At 44.5% G+C, this 19,094-nt stretch overlaps 1 protein-coding gene across 1 annotated transcript in view; it reads right to left on the bottom strand.

The window, feature by feature from the left end:
• Positions 1–16,146, bottom strand: part of PDZRN3 (PDZ domain containing ring finger 3) — a 243,732-nt gene extending 227,586 nt beyond the window's left edge. The window contains exon 1 of the mRNA XM_055259306.2: positions 15,308–16,146. Coding sequence (XP_055115281.1) covers positions 15,308–16,030 — 723 coding nt within the window. The 5' untranslated portion in view covers positions 16,031–16,146. The remainder of the gene's footprint in view (positions 1–15,307) is intronic.
• Positions 16,147–19,094: the final 2,948 nt, after the last annotated feature.

Here is a 19,094-nt window from a genome sequence, read left to right as displayed (position 1 = left end):
TCAACAGCAGCATTCATGTCATGTCATGTCATGAGAGGTTCAAATAGCAATCCTTTCGGAAGTGTGAGTGCATGCATGGCCCATCAATAGCCATCTCTGTTTGGGAGACTTGGGGAAAAATAGTGCATGAAAAGTGAGATGCAAACACACACAGAAAACAAAAAATCCTGAATCTTACTGAAAAGGGGGATGTGGCATTTTCACAAAGTAATTATTGTCCAATCCACACGAGACGCAGAGCTGTTTAACAGAGAGCACTCTGTTTAAGGCTGGTCAATGTGACCTTTAAATCAAACAAGTAGAAGTGACCCAGGCAGGTCACAGAGCGTAATGTTCGACAGTCAAAGGCAACAGAGATGCCAGGGAGACTGTTCTCAACTAACACTCTCAAGTGACAGCAGACAGATAAAAATAGATTTAACCTTATGTGAAAACTGTCACGTAATATTCTTTGACATAAACATTCAACTCGCTGATACACCTTTGACATGTTTTCAATTATATGGATGACATGCAAAACAGCACAGCCTGTGTACTGCCTATAAATCGGCATTTGCTTCACTTAACATTTTCTATTTAAACATGGTAGTATTCAAATGTGGTATGTCTTTTAAATATAAAATATTTAATAAGCTGTTTTAAAAATAACACTCACAGCTTATGACAAGAGAGATTTTACTCTGATATTTTTGCTTTCTGCTCAAACTTTTGTCTTCTACCTTTTCTGGGGAAATAAATGGCCATATGTGAAAGGCATGAATGCAACTCTCTGACTCAACCACACTGGCAAAGGAAAGTACTGTTTCCACCTGCAGTGCCCTGTGAGTTTCCTGGAGCACCGCTTCATTTATTGCTATGGCTGTCAATGTGCAACTCTGGTTTCACATTTTGCCAGGAGAACTGTGCCCAGTAGAGCTAAAAAAAAAAAAAATTATGAAAGATCAATGGGCTTCACCATGTAGAATTATCTCCATGCTTAAAGTCTTAAGCACAACCCCTTTCTCACGAGTAGTTATTATACAACCAAATTAAAGATATTTTCAGAACTTTCTTGTGAGCCTAAACACCAATTAGAAATACACTGTAAAAACAAAAATGACAATTTATTATGAGAAAAAGATACTCTGTTTCTGATGAAAGAACCAGGTGTCCTATAAGGACAACACAACATTCATTTCTTAAGAGTCACTTCATATATAAAATACAGAATTATATATAAAAAAGAAGCTAGTCTCTATCAAGTTACTGTACCCAACGAAAAACAGCAGAGCCTCTTTAATGACAGCCTATTGGTTTTTAAAAAATGTTCTGATAAACAGCACCACCATCAAAAGCATCTATCAACACTATCCCTCTTTATAACCAATTTGAACTGTAACAAGTTAATAAGCAATAACAACTTTCCTTCTTTTTTTTTTTTTTTTTTTTGAGATGGAGTCTCGCTCTTTCGCCCAGGCTGGACTGCAGTGGCACGATCTCGGCTCACTGCAAGCTCCGCCTCCCGGGTTGACGCCATTCTCCTATCTCAGCCTCCCAAGTAGCTGCGACTACAGGCGCCTGCCACCGCGCCCGGCTAATTTTTTGTATTTCTTTAGTAGAGACGGGGTTTCACCATGTTAGCCAAGATGGTCTTGATCTCCTGACCTCATGATCCACCCGCCTCGGCCTCCCAAAGTGCTGGGATTACAGGCGTGAGTCACCGCGCCCAGCCAATAGGCAATAACTTTCACTGCTCTAAAAGAAAATCCAGAAACAACCTAATAGTTTTGAGATATAAACATGATTTTCAAATTGAAAGTTTCTATCTTTCTACTTAGGAAGCTGAAAATCTCACTAAGTCCATTTCTTACTTTGCTATCTTAAAGGGGTGAAAAGTTAGAAATACATGGGAATTTGGCAAGTTATCTTACATATCTTACATGTCTGGCTTTCATAATTAATCAATGATAGAAACTGCACAGTTACACAGTAATCCAAGGCAGATGGCTTTAGTTTGACAATCTCAAGTGATGCACAAAGAAGAATGCACAATCACATGATTTAAAAGATTGGTCTTCAATCTACTGTGTGATAACCACTTATTCAAGAAAAAAAGAAGAAAATAATCTTATTACATTGCATTGAAAATGATAACAGCTAACATTTACTGGCTGCAAACTATGTGCCAGAAACTATACTGACAATTTAAGTGCTTTATTTCATTTTTTAATCCAACCAATCTTAAAAATTGCACTATTACCATCCTCATGATATAGGTGGGAAGACTGAGGGAAAATGATTAAGAAAGTTGTCCCATGCAAAGGAGCTAGTAAAATGTTGAGCTGGGATTCAGACCCATACTTCCCAATCCTACATCTTAATTACACTTCTATACTACTCTCTTTCTGTGTAGAATATAAAAAATAATTCCACATAGGTTAGCAACATCTTAGGTCCTGTTCAAGATGGTTTTATTGTTGAAATTCCAAAAAGGAACTTATCAAAGGAGGGCTTACCCAGGAGGCCAGTATCAGAACAAAATTCCAAACTGTTTACTGAACTATTTATCTCCAAAGGAACCAATCTGAGATGTGTGAAGACATCTAAGTCCAGCCCTGACCTCAGAGATCTCTCCCAAGGGACAATTAAGACAATGTCTGAAATACAACATTCCTCAACCAAACAGCATCTTGCAAAGAATGTTTCTGAACAACTAAGTTAACTTCTATGCTTCCTTGCCAGATGCAATGCTGGGGAGAAACAAGGGTGTCCTTATTTTCTATAAGCATCTTGATCTAGTCTACTGTCCACAAGGGTCAGACATTGGCTTTAGGTTGCATTGCCTATTTTAGAGTTGATTTGCAGTAGTAAAGCAACATGTAGAAGATTCAACACAGGATGCAGGGAGGGATAAAAGAAAATGTTCAGTCTGGGCTGAATTCCTTTCATTTCTCCAACTAATTACCAAAGGTTATTTGCTATTCTTTGACTACTTGATTCTGGTTTTTCCTCTTCACTCCTTTCCCCACAAACAACCTTAATTACTTTAGTTTAACTTCTAATTTTTCACAAGAAGTATTAATTGAGATGGTAAACAGATATCTTCATATAAAACATTTAACATGTTAACATTAACCTCTGCTTAACCATTTAACCTGTTCCTAGGGTCAAAATGCTTCAGGATAGAGGGTACTTAAATAATTATCATTCAATTACATCCCACCAATTGAAAAGAGGTGTAAATGGGATAAGGGCAAAGGCTCTTATCAAAGCTGCTTTCCCGACTGTTCACAGACATGGTAACTGTGACAGGCAGCAGCATCTTTCACTTACAGGAAAATTTAACCAATATTGGTCTGTTTGGGTAGTTTATCATAATCCATGATTTGCAATGGTCTCGAAACATAGTAAAACAAAGAGGGAAATGAACCCAACTTCATAGAAACTGATAAGCCAACAAACACACTTGCCTTCCGAAGCAGGCATTGTATCAATGCTCTAAACCTGGAAAAACTGAGGCTCGGGGAAAATCACACACTTGCTCACGATCACAAAGTGGCAAAGTGGGAAGGTCATGATTGGAACCCAGGTCCACATGTGACTCTGGTGCCTACGATCTTTGTACTGTGCTGGTAAATGTTTGCACCCTATTCTAAATCCTTCTGCCTCCAAAGACTGAGCCTGGCATGAAGGATCAGACAATTAATTCATCCGGCAATTAGAGTTTTAAGTAAGGCTTCTTTGGACTATGAAATAATAATTGCAAAGATTAAGAATGTCTATTATACCCTGAAAAGTATAAGACTATTATGCCATGACAGGAGCAGCATAATGGTTAAGTTCTCGGACCATTATGTCCCTTGCGTCTGGCAAGGAAGCACAGAAGGTGAACTTGGTTGTTCAAAAACATTCTTTGCAAGATGCTGTCTGGCTGAGAAATGTGTTTTGGACATTGTCTTAATTGTCCCTTGAGAGAGATTCTCTGAGTTCAGGGCTGGACTTAAGATATCTTCAGGCATCTCAGATTGGTGCATCATCAGAGTCAGAACCTGAGATGTGTCCTCATCCACAGAAAGGGAATGATAATGGTTCCTTCTCATGTCACCAGTTCTCATGTCACCAGGTTACTAGGATGCATGACTGAGATAGACAGATACCCAAAGACTGCCTCAGTATGGCATCTGGCCAATAATTAGCACCCAAAACACAAGGCACAGTGCTACGCTGGACATACACATAGCTCAATACCAAGGTCACGATGCTCTTTTCCCACATACATTACTCTTCTACAAAATCTAGGTAATGGAGAATGCCTAATCTCGCTTTAACTTAGTCTAAAGCAAGTTTGGAAGAGCTGGGGCTTGAAAGCTAAGTAAATAAATATCATTATATATTCCTAACTGTATCTATCTTTTTCTATGACTGGAAAAAGAGAGGCACATTTTAGGGGACCAGTGGAGTGACCACCAGGTAGACAATTTTTATTCTGAAGGTGGTGGGAGGAGACATGGGAAGGAAGATGAGGGGAGCAGCTCAGCTTGGACTTTCAGTAGAGCACAGATAAGACAGGGAGATGATACTGACCAAGTGGACTGTGGGCCAGGAGAAGGGGAAATCACATACATAACATGGTCACACCTTTAAGGGGATGGCCACAGGATCAAAGGGGATGGGAAACAGATTTTGGCTCACAACAGGATAGGAGAAACATCAAGGCTAAGAAATGGTGAACTTAGGAACAGTGGAGGCAGAAACGAGCCGGGGAGTCTGGGAGTACAGGGTACTTGGGGATTGCTACACACTATAGACTGCTCCAAGTTCTACCATATCAGTGGGTCTTGATGGGTTGGTACGAAAAGAAGGTGAAGAACAGAGGAAAAACAACAACAAATGGAAATGGAGTGGCACCTTCTTGGCAGCTTTCACAGAGTTGCCTTCTATTCAGTAACTCTTCCCAAAGGGCAAGTGCCTCTTCCCTTCAGTAATCCTGACACAGAAGACTGAGGAGTTCTCAACAAGAACCTGGGATGCAGGGTGCAGAAGGGTGGTTCTGGTCATATTCTGGAGCCCAGTGACATCTGTTTCCTTGGGCTGGTCAGGAAGCTCTATCAGATCCTTAGCACCCTAGCCCCCACGCAAACCCAATTCAAGGGGTTAGCTGGGCCCCTAATGCAACGTAGGATCTCCCTGGGATAAGCTTAGGTCTTTAGGATTGAGAAAAGGCAGGGACATATTAACCTTGGAGAAGGGGTTGTGGGTATCCAGACCTTAACACTGACATGAACCATCCAAAGTGCCTAAGCCAAGTCACAAGCAGAAATGCAAGCCCACTTTTCAAGAAGACACAGTTGATTTTGTTTAAAAGAAGCTTTGCTATTATATTTGAACATGTAACTATTAGATCGATGTTAAAATTACCCCAAATAATCTTCTCAGCTTTCAACTCAAGGTCTAATTGGGTAAGAATTGGTTGGGGGAAGAAAAGTCACAGTGGAAAATCAAAAATTGAATGTAATTTGAATGTCAAAAAGACATCTTATGAGGCTGCATTTTTTTAAGCATCCAAGAATGTGAACCATCCATAGGCAAAGTCCCTTTTCTCTTTAGTATTACTCTGTCACCATTCTCCTCCAAACCATCCAGCCTCAAAAGCTTGGACACAAGACATCTCGTAATCAGTGTGGTGGTTCACAGGGTCCATCCACGCCACTGTCAATGTGGACTCTTTTTAAAAACTCCTTTTCTGCCTAAGGACAGGTGTTGCCTAATGATGTCTGTTGTGGGACTCACAGCAGAGAACCGGCTAGACCAGAAAGCTGTCCAGTGGGTTTTGAGAAATGTAACTGACTGACCGCTAGTCTGTGTGATGTAACACCTCGCAGCCTCAGATTATGTAAAGCTCACAAAAACTCACTAGTCTTCACACAGCTGGGAAACAGCTCTGTCTGTAGACTAGTGAAATGAAAGCACTGTATATTTGGCTGTTTCCAGGCAAAAATGTGCAGAGATGGGGGTTGAGGGGACCAAGAGGTAGAGCTGGCTGCCAGAAATTCTGGATTGAAGAACTGGTGATGTCTTCACGCCCTACGCTCAGATGCTTTTGTTCTCTTTGTAGTTAAAACTTTTAAAATTATTAATGGTGAAGCAGTTTGGACCAGCCTTGCCTTGTAATTCAACCCAGCTCTAAGGAAGTGATTCTTGCAGAAGAACATAAAAGGAAACTGTTCCAAAGCCTAAGACTGAAGGTAGTCGTAAGGATGGTGCTTGAAATTAAGTTGAAATTGGATGAGACACTCAACAAAAGTATTAACAGGATGTTTCTGTCATTAAAAAAAGGTGTAGAGAGAATGAAGGGAGACAAAGGGCATGAGGGAACAGGTAGAAAAAAAAACAAGAGCTTTTCCAGAGTCATAATATCTGCACAATAGCTCACACAGTCCTAGGCCAAACAAGATATTTTTGAAAACTAATATGAGAAGACGTTTCAGTACTTTCCTAGTTTAAAAAAGTCTGCTACTATATTTACACAACGTGAAAAAATCCATAAAGGTCTAATTTTTTATTTCCATGAGCTTGATTTCAAATTTTCTCTCTCATTTTTGTCACTGACTCATCTGCTTTTCTGGTGAACAACCACAAGCAATGCTTCATCAAAAATGACACCAACAAACCTTTAAGGTGTTACAGCATCTTAACACTTCCCCTTAATTATGGGGTGTGCTATGATCTGAATGTTTATGTGCCCTCAAAATTCATATGTTGAAATCCTAATTCCCAAAGTGATGGTATTAGCAGGTGGGGCCTTTGGGATGTGATTAGGGATGAGTGCCCTTATAAAGGGGCCCAAGAGAGATCCCTCACCCTTTCTACTATGTGAGCACAACAGCAGAAAGACAGCCATCTATGAATCAGAAAGTGGGTCCTCACCAGACCCTGAATCTGCTAGCACCGTGATCTAGGGGTTCCTAGCCTCCAAAATTACGAGAAATAAATTTCTGTTGTTTATAAGCTATCCAATTTCTCATATGTTTGTTACAGCAGCCTAAATGGACTAAGACAGAGTGGTTTTCAAAGGTATACATCAAATTACCAACTAGAAGCATTTTCTTCCCGAAATTTAAAAAAAAAGTGCTATAGTTTGGATGACTGTCCCCCCAAATCTGATGTTGATATCTAATTCCAACATTGGAGGTGGAGTCTAATGGGACGTGTTTGGGTTATGGGGGTGGACACCTAATGAAGAGATTACTGCTGTCCCAGGGTGGTGGTGGGCAGTGAGTCAGCTCCGCTCTATTAGTTCTTGCAAGAGCTGGTTGTTAAAAGAGCCTGGAACTTCTCTCCTCTCTCTCTCCATTGCCTCTTTTCTCTCCATGTAATCTCTGCACATGCAGGCTAGCCTTTGCCTTCTGCCATGATCGGAAGCAGCCTGAGGCCCTCACCAGAACCTGAGCACAAGCTGGTGCCATGTTTCTTGTGCAACCTGCAGGACCATGAGCCAAATAAACCTCTTTCTTTATAAATTACCCAGCCTCAGGTATTTCTTCATATCAACACAAATAGACTAAGATAGAAAGCAGAGGCTACTCATCTATAAAACCATAAGTGCACTTGCTTACATGAAGGTAGGAGGTTTGTCTGGCCAGTCTCTCCTTAGCTTTGTTCATTTGGGTGGAAAAAATATAAACAACTCTGTAACCCACATGTTACTCATAAGCTTTAGCCCTCCATCTTTACATCTTAGCCCAAATGAACTTGAATATCCCTCTTTCACACATTTCCACCACTGCAAAACAGAGGATAGAAATCCAGAGAATGGGTTACTCAGGGGCAGCAGGAGGCTTACAATGAAACCGAATCTTTGAGTAACAATCTCTTTTCTTCTAGATAACAACCACTTTAAATTCCTAAACTTTCTTCAGTGATTTATTTGAAAAAAATGTTAAAATCCTACCGGTGTCCAGCACTTAATAGATGGTCAAGAAATGCTTGATAAGACTTACTGTGCCCTTATGTACATCATCTCATTTCATCTTAATAACAACCCTAACAACAGGCATATTATGATCCCATTTTAGAGGTGAGGCAATTAAGGCTTAAAGGTTAGAAGAGCCTCCCAGCGGTCCTCAACAACAGGGCAAAGGGAACACATGAACCCCAATATTGCTGATCCCAGGATATGGATACTAACCACATACAATACACTAGCTCTATTCAGGGTACCTTGGAGTCAGCCTGTGGACCCAAGGCCTGCATCTAACCTTGACCCACAATTCGATGGGACTTCATCCCTCACCTATCCAAACACAGCAAAGACACGGGGCACCTAAAAACAGCTTTTAGCAAAATACTAGGGGTGATCTCCTGCCCAGCACTCTTCTCTGCACACACACTGCCGATACCAGGGAAAAAGCTCATCACTGCCCTTCCTGGGGATGGGGTGGCTGCAAGGCCTGCAACATACAAAGATTACGCAGTGCCTCTGCTCTTTAAATTCCCTGTAAATATATGGATGGAATGAGCGAGAAAGATGGCTTCTCAGGTCCATCTGGTAGTTATTTTCTTTACAAGAGTAATCATTATGTTATACCACTTCCCTTTCTTATTGTAACAGGCTTATTAGGACACTATTAGTCATGGGGAGACAGAGGCTAACCCATGGCATAAAAGCTTGGGTGAGCAAAGAATAGTAAGACTTGTGCTTTCAAAGGCATACGTGGGTGTCTGATTGATCCCCTTGGTTAAAGCTGCTCAATTTTACCTTTCTGTCCAACGGTGCCCACCACAGGGCCTGGCACTAGGAGTATGAGAATGTGAGGAGCTAAACGGCAGAATACATTCGGAAGAACTTCACTTCATTCCTACTGTTAACCACTCTTAAAATTACCAGGATAAAAATTAAAGAGATGTGCACATATTTCATCCAGGACATCATCTTTTTGCCTAAATCTCTCTATTTTTTTTTTTTTTTTTAACAGGGTCTCACTCTGTTGCCCTGGCTGGAGTGCACTGGCACGATCTGGTCTTGGCTCACAGCAACCTCTGCCTCCAGAGTTCAAGCGATTCTCCTGCCTCAGCCTCCCCAGCAGCTGGGACTACAAGTGTGCACAAGCACATCTAATTTTCGTATTTTTGGCAGAGACTGGGTTTCACCATGTTGGCTGGACTGATCTCAAACTCCTGACCTCAAGTGATCTTCCTGGCTAGGCCTCCCAAAGTGTTGAGATTACAGGCGTGAGCCACCGCGCCGGGCCTAAATCTCTTTCACAGCCAGGATCTGTTTTGTTTTGTACTCCATGTGCTCTACACTGGCCCTATGTAAATGGGAACATGGTATGGGATGAAAACATTTCATGGACCAGAAGCCAACAGGCAAACTAACATGAGCCAGTGGAGGACACTTGGCAAGTTATTTAACTTTCTGAGCTTCTGTTTTTTCATCTGTAAAATGGAAGGAAAGAGTCATGGGTAAGAGCACCTATCTTGCAGGGTCTTTCTGAGGATGAAATAAAATAATGCATGTACACCTCCAATCCAAACAGTACTTGGCATATATAATTATGGTGCTTTGAAAGCCTGTGTGAGACTTCAGAGAAGGGCACTGCCCCAGGAAAAAATTCTTTTCTTATTTTGGTAAGCGTGAGCTCGGAGATGGGCAACACTGGGTTCAAATTCCAGCTCTACATTTATAATCTAACTTCTAGCCTTAATCTTTCATAATCTGCCACTTCCATTAAAAAAAGAGGTCTATCTAATGAAGAACATGGAGAAGATAACATATGCACATACAGAAAGCACCTTAAGTGTATGGCACCCAGTGGAACTCAATGAATATTATTTTCTTTCCTTTTAAGCTCCTTGGTCTACGGTCCAATGCATAATTGCCTTATAAATAGATTCTTACTCATCAAATATTTTTATAGTAAGGCAAGCACCATTTCTGAACACAGAAACAGCCACTTACAGACAAATCTCAAAAGAATTGCCAATTCAAATTGTCTTGTTATAGTCATTTAATCCAGTGTAGCTGGGTAACATATTTGTAAACCAAATCCTAATTTTCCTTATAAATCACAGAAATGAAATAGAAGTGACAATCTATAACTTTTTTTTTAGCAGAAGTGGGCTGTTTTGTTAGATATACTACGGAATGGCTCTAAGCAGGAGCTTTTCAGAAACAAAATTTACTTCATGGTGAATACTCTAATAGATACATTACAAAGTGTTTGGACATCTGGAACACCTTTTGATACAATTGTCTATCAGATTTACTTATTTCCAGTTCTGAAAAGGACAAAATAGTTTCTGGGATTTGGGGCTTTATAAAACTTGATCTGGGTGGATCTAGTGGAACAAAAATAATGCCTCCCCTAAACCTGGAAACAATTTTGTTAACTGGGGCATCACGGAGAAACTCATTCTTTTTAAACACCAGCCCACTTTTGGTTAGCAACCTGAAAAGTTTTGATGACTGCCAAGACAGGCCTTTCAATCTTGAACTTACCACCAAATGAATACATATCAAGAGCTTACAGTGCACATGGCGATGGATTAGTGCCATAGACAGGGCACTGGACAAGACAGACTCTTCCACTTATGTAGTTACAGCTATGATAAATGCCATGCAGGAGGATAACCAAAGTAAGAGTCTCAGGGCTCCACATGTAGTCTGTGAGGCCTGGCTTCCTAGAGGTAGTGATGCTTCAGCTGAGATGAGAATAGAAAGAATGATTGTCTAGTGATATGCAAATCCTACGTGCAGACAGAAAGGCTGTGGGCAAGAGGGGAGAGGTGGAAAATTTGCAGGTTATTTAGTGCAGAGTACTTGGTAAGACTGTTCCAGGTAGACAGAAGAGCAAGCGCAAAGGCTTGGAGGCAAAAAGGAGCTTAGGGGCACATGCATCGACTCTCAGAGACATGACAAGCTGAGAGAAGAGGATGAAGGGGAGAAGAATCCAGGCAGGTGGAAACCAGTAGGATCCAGACCATGTTGGACCTTATAGCCAACCAAGAGAAATGGGACAGCATAGGAGGCTTGAGGGAGAGTGAAAAAAGATACACATTTATAAAAGATTAATTCCTGATGCTAGGTAAAGAAGGAACTGAAGAGGAGCAAGACGATTTGTAGAGGAAAGAGTTATGGTCCAGGCAAGAGTGTTTGAGACAAAGGCCAGTTTTTCCCCCCAAGGATGTTTGGCAACATCCAGAAATATTGTTGATACTACTTGGAAAGTGCTACTAGCCTCTAGTAGGTAGGCAGATGCCGGGGATGTTGCTAAACATCCTCCAATGCACAGGTCAGCCTCCCACCCCCATCACCACTACCACCACGACCACCAACACACCCACAAAGAATTATCCATTCCAAAATGTTGGTAGTGCTGATTCAGAAACTCTGGTTTGGACCAAGGTGGTCATTTGAGTGAGCTGGAGAGCTACGAATAGATTCAAAATGTATTTAGGAGGTAAAATCCACAGGATTCAAAGACAGACTGGATGGGAGGTTAAAGAACAAAAGGTATCGAGGATGTATCTCAAGTTTTTCAATCAACCCAAGGAAAGTTACGTCCAGAATTGTTCCTTTCCCAGAAAGAAAAGCAAAAAAGATGTTTGCTTTGGAGTGCTTTTGCTCTAAGAATCAGAGGGGTAAGTCAGGGTGGGAAACTGAAGCTGGGAGCAGAACTCCTTAACTTACTCAAGTGTAGCAATCCCAAGTCTGTTGCAGCTCAGATGTGGCCTCAGTGAGATCAGAGATGCCTGTCTAGGCTATGATTATCTGTCATTTAACTGCTAGGCAGTCTGGGGTTTTTTTTTTTTTTTTTTTTTTGAGACGGAGTCTTGTTCTTTCACCCAGGCACCCAGGCTGGAGTGCAGTGGTGCTATCTCGGCTTACTGCAAGCTCCGCCTCCCGGATTCACGCCAATTCTCCTGCCTCAGCCTCCCGAGTAGCTGGGACTACTGGCGCCTGCCACCGCGCCCGGCTAATTTTTTGTATTTTTAGTAGAGACGGGGTTTCACTGTGTTAGCCAGGATGGTCTCGATCTCCTGACCTCGTGATCCACCTGCCTCGGCCTCCCAAAGTGCTGGGATTACAGGCGTGAGCCACCGTGCCTGGCCCAGGCAGTCTGGGTTTTAAAATTTTATCCTGGTCTTAAGAAATTTAGGAAGGTGTTTAGACAATGATCAGCGAAACCATAACTGTGTGAAGACCAATACATGTTTGGTCTATATCTACCTGAGCGTAAGCTCTTCGTCTAGTTTAGCAGCTACTTAAAGGACCAGCATCATCTGGGAGCTCATTGAAAATGCAGAGTATCAGGCCCCTGGCCAGCCCTAATGGATCAGAATCTCTAGGGGTGAGACTCACGAATCTGTGTTAGGCTCTCCAGTGACTCCAATCACGCTAAGCCTTGAGAATCCTTAATATAGCTCACATGGTAAAACAGAAGAGATAACATCTATGCTGCTACAGCACTAACAAACCCTAAGCGCTCAGCAGGTGTCAAAAAAACTGAAACCTAAGATAATTTAAAGAATGCCACATCATTTGTGCAAGTTCTAGGCTGCTGAAGAGCTGGTACTGAAAATCTAGGTGTTTCTAATCTCCTTCAGCTTATAACAGAGAAGCAAACATTAGGGCTTATTTTAAAAAGAAAATAAAAATGTTGCGCATGAGAGTTTCCAGGACATACAAATCCTTCTGCCTTTTAGAAGTGCATAAACAGTACCCAGCAGGAGCAGAGAGCCGGCCCAATGAAATAAACAAGTTCTTAAACAGCTTCCAATGGGAGGAGTTTTATGGTTGACCCAGGAACAGCAAAAGTGTTCAGTAAGGGCCACTGGGGGTTAATTTCGGGGCAAGGAGAGACAGCAAGTTTCCCTAAGGCCTCAGCTGAGGCCAGCCTGGGTCTGAGGCCTATCTAGGGCAGCTTCTGGGCTAGAACATCCTTTGCTGTTCTCAAGGCTGGCACTGAGGTTCGTCAAATTTCCAAGCAGGGCTCCAACTCCAGAACAAACCTTTCTCCTTAAGTTCAAAATCAACATCTTGTCCCTAAGCTTAACATCCTTCTTTATGCTACCCACTAACCCAACAGAGCCTCAAAAATATCCACAGTTTTGATTCAAGTATCATATTTTTGATTCTGAGAGAGATTTTACCCAAACACTCCAGAAAGAAAACAGAAAGTTAGGAAGAAATAATAAACTAGCTCAACAATAAATGATGCATAAACTCTGGGGCAGTGAATGGCTTATTTATAAATAAGCGTCACTTAAAACGATGAAGGAAGTCCAGATGACAGCATAAACAGTAGAAACTCGGGAACTCCTTCACCCTAAATCTGGCGCCTGATTGAAGACCAAGCTTTGCCCTCTGTTTTGGTGATTCGAAGGCTCACACCAGTCTTTTGTGTGCCTGTGAGGTCCTGGGTGAGCTGTGGAGCTGTAAATATTTGCCCTTCGCCCAGAGCTGGCCAGCTGCTGAGACTGCAGCTGACAGGCAGGCCAGGGGCCAGGAAGGGGGGCCAGGTTGGAAAACTTGCAGGCCTGGTGTGCACGTATGGAAAGGGGGCTGGGAGAGGGCAGGGGGAGGCAAAGCAGACACAGGCCCTTGGGGGAGCCTCGGGCAAATATTTTCCCCTTTCTGCCACGCCATCTGGAGCAGGCAACCAGAGCAGTGGCAGCAGGCCCAGGCCCCTCCCCAGGAAGGCAGAAGTACCCAGCTGTTGAAAATGTGGCTTTTGCAATCAGGGAAACCAGTGGTTCTCAACCTGGGCGACTTTGCCCCTCCAGAGGACACTTGACAATATTTGGATTGTCACGACTTGGGAGGGAGGCCAAGAATGCTGCTAAACATCCTACAATGCACAGCACAGTACCTCCCCTCCCAACTAAGAGTTATGGGGCCCCAAATGCCAATATGCCCCAAAACTGAGAACTCTGAGGTAGAATTTGAGTCTAGCTCTGCTCCCTAAGTCACTATTTAATTTTGGACAAGTTCTATAACTTCTCTGAGTCTGTTCCCTCATCTCAAAGGACAACATAGGTAATGCATGTAAAGCACTTCCTACTGTTGGTGGCACTTAATAAACACTCAATAAATGGCACTTGTGGTTGCACTGAGGAGCAACGTGATGGTTTATAGGACGTGGGCTGGAAAGATGGGCACACAAAGGTTCGACATGCAGCTTTGCACCCAAAAGCTGAGACCCAGGCATGAAACTGCCCCTTAATGAGCCTCAGTTTTTTCATCTACTAAATGGGAAGGGTCACACCAACCTCACTTGATTAAAAAGGAAATGACTGGGAAGAATGCAGCACCCAGCCTGGAGCAAAGTAAACCCTCGCTCAAGGGGACTGCTCAGGTGGAGATGTTAAAAATAATTGTAGGTAACACTTGCTGAGCATTTATTCACTCTCAACCAGGCACAGTACCAGGCCCTTCTACTAAACTCTCTCCCTGAAGCCTGACAAAAACCTTTCGCACTGAGGGAAACTGAGGGACCTGGGAATTAAGCCACAAGTTCACCCAGCTGGTCAGCAAAAAGCCCAGATTTGAAAACAGTTTTAACTCCAGAGGACTCACACTTAATTACTACTTTATACTTGTTGGGGGCAGAGTGCTCCTTTAATTCTTTCTGAAATCCCTGGATGAATACCTCAGGGGTGCCTGGCTGTTTTTACTCTGTATACCACGTCTCTAGGGACCATAGTTTCCAACTTTAGAGAGGTTAAGCAGCTTGCTCAAGGTCAGCCAGCTAGTTGGCTGCAAAGCCCACGCTTGCATCCAGCTTTTACCCCAGAGGCCTCTCTTCTGGTATCCTTCTTAACTTAATCTACACTGGCTGTGGGTTCCCTTTATTTTTTTTCTGGAATCCTAGAGGATGCACGGATACAATTCACCCAATGTGTCCATCTTTCCTCTCCTCAGTGTCATTCTATAGGTTTCTGACCTCTAGAGGGTAAGCAACTTGCCCGAGATCCCCCAGCTGGTCTGAGCAGCAAAGCCTCTGAACGCAGTTTTGACTCTGGAGCTGCATTCTTCATTCTTATCCTACACTTGCTTGTGGATTCTTTTTTCGTCCTTCCAGAACCCCTGAAGCTGTGCAGCTATACTTTACCGGTTACGTCTAGACTATAAGGGACCACAGTGTTCCACCTCAGGCAGGTTCAGCGACCTGCAAGTAGTGATACAGCTGGTAAGCAGTGGAAGAAGAGGGAGGAAGCAAGGATGTTCCCGGGAAGCTCGGGCCCCCGTACGCAAAGGGATGGGGCGGGGCCCTGGGTCCCCAGGGATCCTGGCTGGAGGTCGGGGCGGGCAGCAGGCGCCTACCTTGCCGCCGGGCGGCGCGGCCACGCAGCGGCTGAGCGAGTCGAGGCGCGCGCTGTATTCGGTGAATTTCTTCTGGTAGCGCAGCGCGGTCATCTGCAGCTCGAGCTGCGCCGCGGCCAGCTGGGCCACCAGCGACTTCTCGCGCTTCCCAGCGCGCAGCGCCTCCTTCTTGAGCGCCTTGTGCAGAGCGCCCAGGCGGGCCTGCAGCGCGCCGTTGTGCGCCCGCAGCGCTCGCGCGCAGCAGTGGCCGCCCGCGCGCTGCTCGCCGTGCGTCAAGGGCAGCCCGCAGCCCTCCTGGCAGCGGCCCACGGGCCGCGCGTCGCACGCGTCGCGCATGTGCGCCTCCACGTCGCGCCGCAGCAGCACCTGGCCGCAGCCCGCGTGGCGACAGCGCGCGGGCGCGAAGTCGCAGCGCTCGAGGTGCTCCGGCAGCTGCTGCAGCTTGACCACCCGGCCGCAGCCGCGCGCCGCGTACGCGCACTTGATGTCCAGCTTGAGAATAAGGCGCTTGAGCGGCAGGACGTGGTTGAGCTCTTTGGCCGACAGGCGACCGCGGCAGCGCGCCGGGCAGCTGCCCTCCTGCACCACCCAGGGCAGCACGCAGCCGGCGCAGAAGACGTGGCCGCACGGCGTGGTCAGCGGGTCCTCCAGGACCTTGTGGCACAGCGCGCACTTCAGGTCCGGGTCCACGTCGCCGTCGAAGCGGTCCAGCTCGAAGCCCATGGTGGCGGCCAGGCCCCGGGGTCGCCGCCGGGCGGCCGGGCGCCCCCTCCCTCCCCACGAGGCGGCCCAGACAGGCCGGCTGCGCCGCCCGCCCGCTCGCTTGCTCTCCCCGGACTGAGCCTAATTGATCCAGACTTCCTCGGAAAATGCCCGAGGAACAGGACTCCTCCGGCCGTATTTGCGCGAGCGCGAGCGCACATACATCTTGCCTCGGATGCCTCCCGCCAGCCCCGTGAAAAAGGGAGGAGGCTGGAAGGCAGAAGCGCGTGGGAGGACACTGAGGCTCGCCAGAAGGGACGGGCCAGCCCAGGACGCCAGCCTGAATCCTCTCGGGAAACTCCTTTCTGTTCTTTTACAGTCTACGCTATAGGAGACAAAACGCCAGCCGAGAAAAGCTCGCTGAGTTTGGAGCTGAGGCTACTGCTTTCTCCCAAGGTTTCTCTTCGAGCCTCTTCCCGAACGGATCAAAACTTTTTTACTCCCTTCTCCCTCCCGCTTCCTCTAGTGGCTGATTGCAGAGGACTAAAAATATCTTGGGGCCCGCTATCTCAGCACTTACGGTCTTTATTTATTTATTTCATTCCAGGGAAAGTTACAAAGCCTGCGGGACGCTCCGGCTGCAACTTCAGTTCCGACCAGAGGTTCTGCGAACCTCCAGGATTTAGCAAGTTTCCAGGAGCGGTGGGTGAATCTACCCGGGGAAGTTTTGGTGGACAAGAGCTGCTCGCCAGCTGTCGGAGTGGGAGAGGCCAGCGTGCTGGCTCCATCCACTTCACCTAACACCTCTGAAGTGTCTGCCCTGCAGTGTGGCAAGCGTGGTGCTGAGCGCTTCTAAATCCGTCGCTTTAAAGATCATTAGTACAATGTTGTGAGAGGGTTAGCCCCATTTGAAAATTATTTTCCCGCGATTACAAAAGAAGCGATGCTGACTGCAGAAGTTAGAACTGGGAGAAGACTCATTACCCCCAAGATCATGTCAACAACTGCCCTCCTTCAGTTTTGGTTTGTTTTGTGTGTACACTTTGTCATCTTTCCATTGAGGAAACTCAGGCTGGAAGAAGGATAAAAACAAAACAGAAAACAAAACAAAAGTGCCCTGTAGGGTCCTGTAGATCAGTGTTTCTCACATTTTAATGTGGTTGCGGTTCTGATATAGTGGGTCTGGGTGGGGGGGGTCCGAGAATCTCCATATTGAAAGCACTTCCAAGTGATGCCAATGCTGCTAGTCCATGCTGGTCCTTGGATTCCCACTTGATTGGAAAACCCTGGCGATCCATAGATCTGGACATTCATTCCCTTCAGTACAGCAAACCTGACTGGGTAGCATTCAGGAACACTCCTGAGCATTGGAGGAATATTTTTGGAATTCCAAACTGGGTGTAAAGTTCGTACCATCAGACATTGATTTTATTTTATTTTATTTTTTACCTCCCAAGGCTATAGACATTCCTAAGAAACACGCAGTCAGCATTGATGAGAGTGGAATCAAGCTATGGAATTCTCATTTGGAATCTGCTGCCAGTGTCTGAACAGTGAACCGGGAGAGTTCTGAACGGTGAAGCAGGAACTCTGTATTCAGCGAGACTCTGGGGCCTGGAAAGTGGGATTACAGCATCAATTTTGTCTAATTGCTTTCCTTCTTTCTTTTATGTGGCTGCTAAAGCCCCATGACCTTCACTATTTAACTGCTTCATCAGAGTGAAAGAATTGCCTTGATGTTCATAAGGATTACTTGTTTCGCACTGACCTTTAAAAAGTTGTCACTCACTAGATTTTTCAGTGCATGGTTGAGGTCACTTGACAGTGTTCTTTAATCAGTTTTGGTGGCATTTGTTGCCTATTTGTGGTGGAGACTTTCTTTTAATTGCTTTAATCAATTAACGCATTGCTTTGATAGGATTCTGCTTGGGGTGGAGTATTATTGGCCTTTGTTCAGATAAGCTTGTGCCAGGGAATCCTCCATCAGTATATTCATTAAGCTACTCATGGGCTCTCAGATAATGGGTGGGAAACAAATTCTTTCACCAAAGTTGTGTGGGCTTGTCAGTTTCACAGAATGAGCTAGTGTCAACAGGGTGATAATCTTCAAACCAAACTGGTTTTGAGAAACAGAGAAGTTCTGTCCTACACCATAAATGTAAATTAGTGCTTACTTGGGGTGTACACTTCTTTTTGGAGATGTTCTGCCACACCTCGGGTGGTCTCCCAGATGGCAGATTGAGAGGTTGTTGCTGAAATGCTACAGCTGAGGCCACAGAAGCCATAGCCTACTGTGGATTGGCCACTTTAGGCATAAGGAAAGTCTGTGCCACTCCTCACTGGTTAATTTTAGTATCAAAATTCTTGGAGGTTAGACAAAAAAAATCCTACAATGTCAGAGCTGGCAAGACCATGCATATGATTTCAGTCACCGAACTTGACAGGAGAAATGAGAGCCAAAAATATTAGGAAGAAGGAGTTGAGGGCAGAGTTTCTCAACCTTGGTACTACTGACATTTTCATTCAAATAATTATTTGTTGTGTGTGTGGGGGGTGGTTACCGTCTGTATTGCAGGATATTTAGGAGCATCTCTGGCCACTATCCACTAGACATAGTAACAATCCCTTGTTGTGACAACCAGACATGGCCAGTGCCATATTGAGAACCATAGTTTTAAGGAAGCTTTTTGCTCATTACTGAAGTCAGGCAAGGCCGTCAGCCCACATTTTCTGCTGGCTGTGGAACCACCTGGTGAATGCTGCACAGTGAGAGAGGGATGTTATTATAAATCGAAAACTCAAGGCACCATACCAATAAACATGAATAAAAACTGTAGGAAGATGAATGTTTGGTGTGGCAGGCCTCCTGAGAAAAGTAGCTGATTTTTCTGACATGGATTAGATACTTACTCAACCGTCCCAGAAACATCTGAGTGTTTATATATGGGTGAATTCCTTGTGGACAGCTGGTTTGGTCACTTTGCAAATTATTTTTGTGGCTTCCACTACCTCTTGCTCTTACCCCTTCCTTTTATCATCTGATTCTGCACTTTCTAATCAAAATGTGGCCCCAAGCCTAATAAAA

The sequence above is a fragment of the Symphalangus syndactylus genome, chromosome 21, assembly GCF_028878055.3.
Source record: "Symphalangus syndactylus isolate Jambi chromosome 21, NHGRI_mSymSyn1-v2.1_pri, whole genome shotgun sequence".
Lineage (NCBI taxonomy): Eukaryota > Metazoa > Chordata > Mammalia > Primates > Hylobatidae > Symphalangus > Symphalangus syndactylus.
Note: the sequence above shows the minus strand (reverse complement) of the source record. Positions and strands in the feature narration are given on the sequence as shown.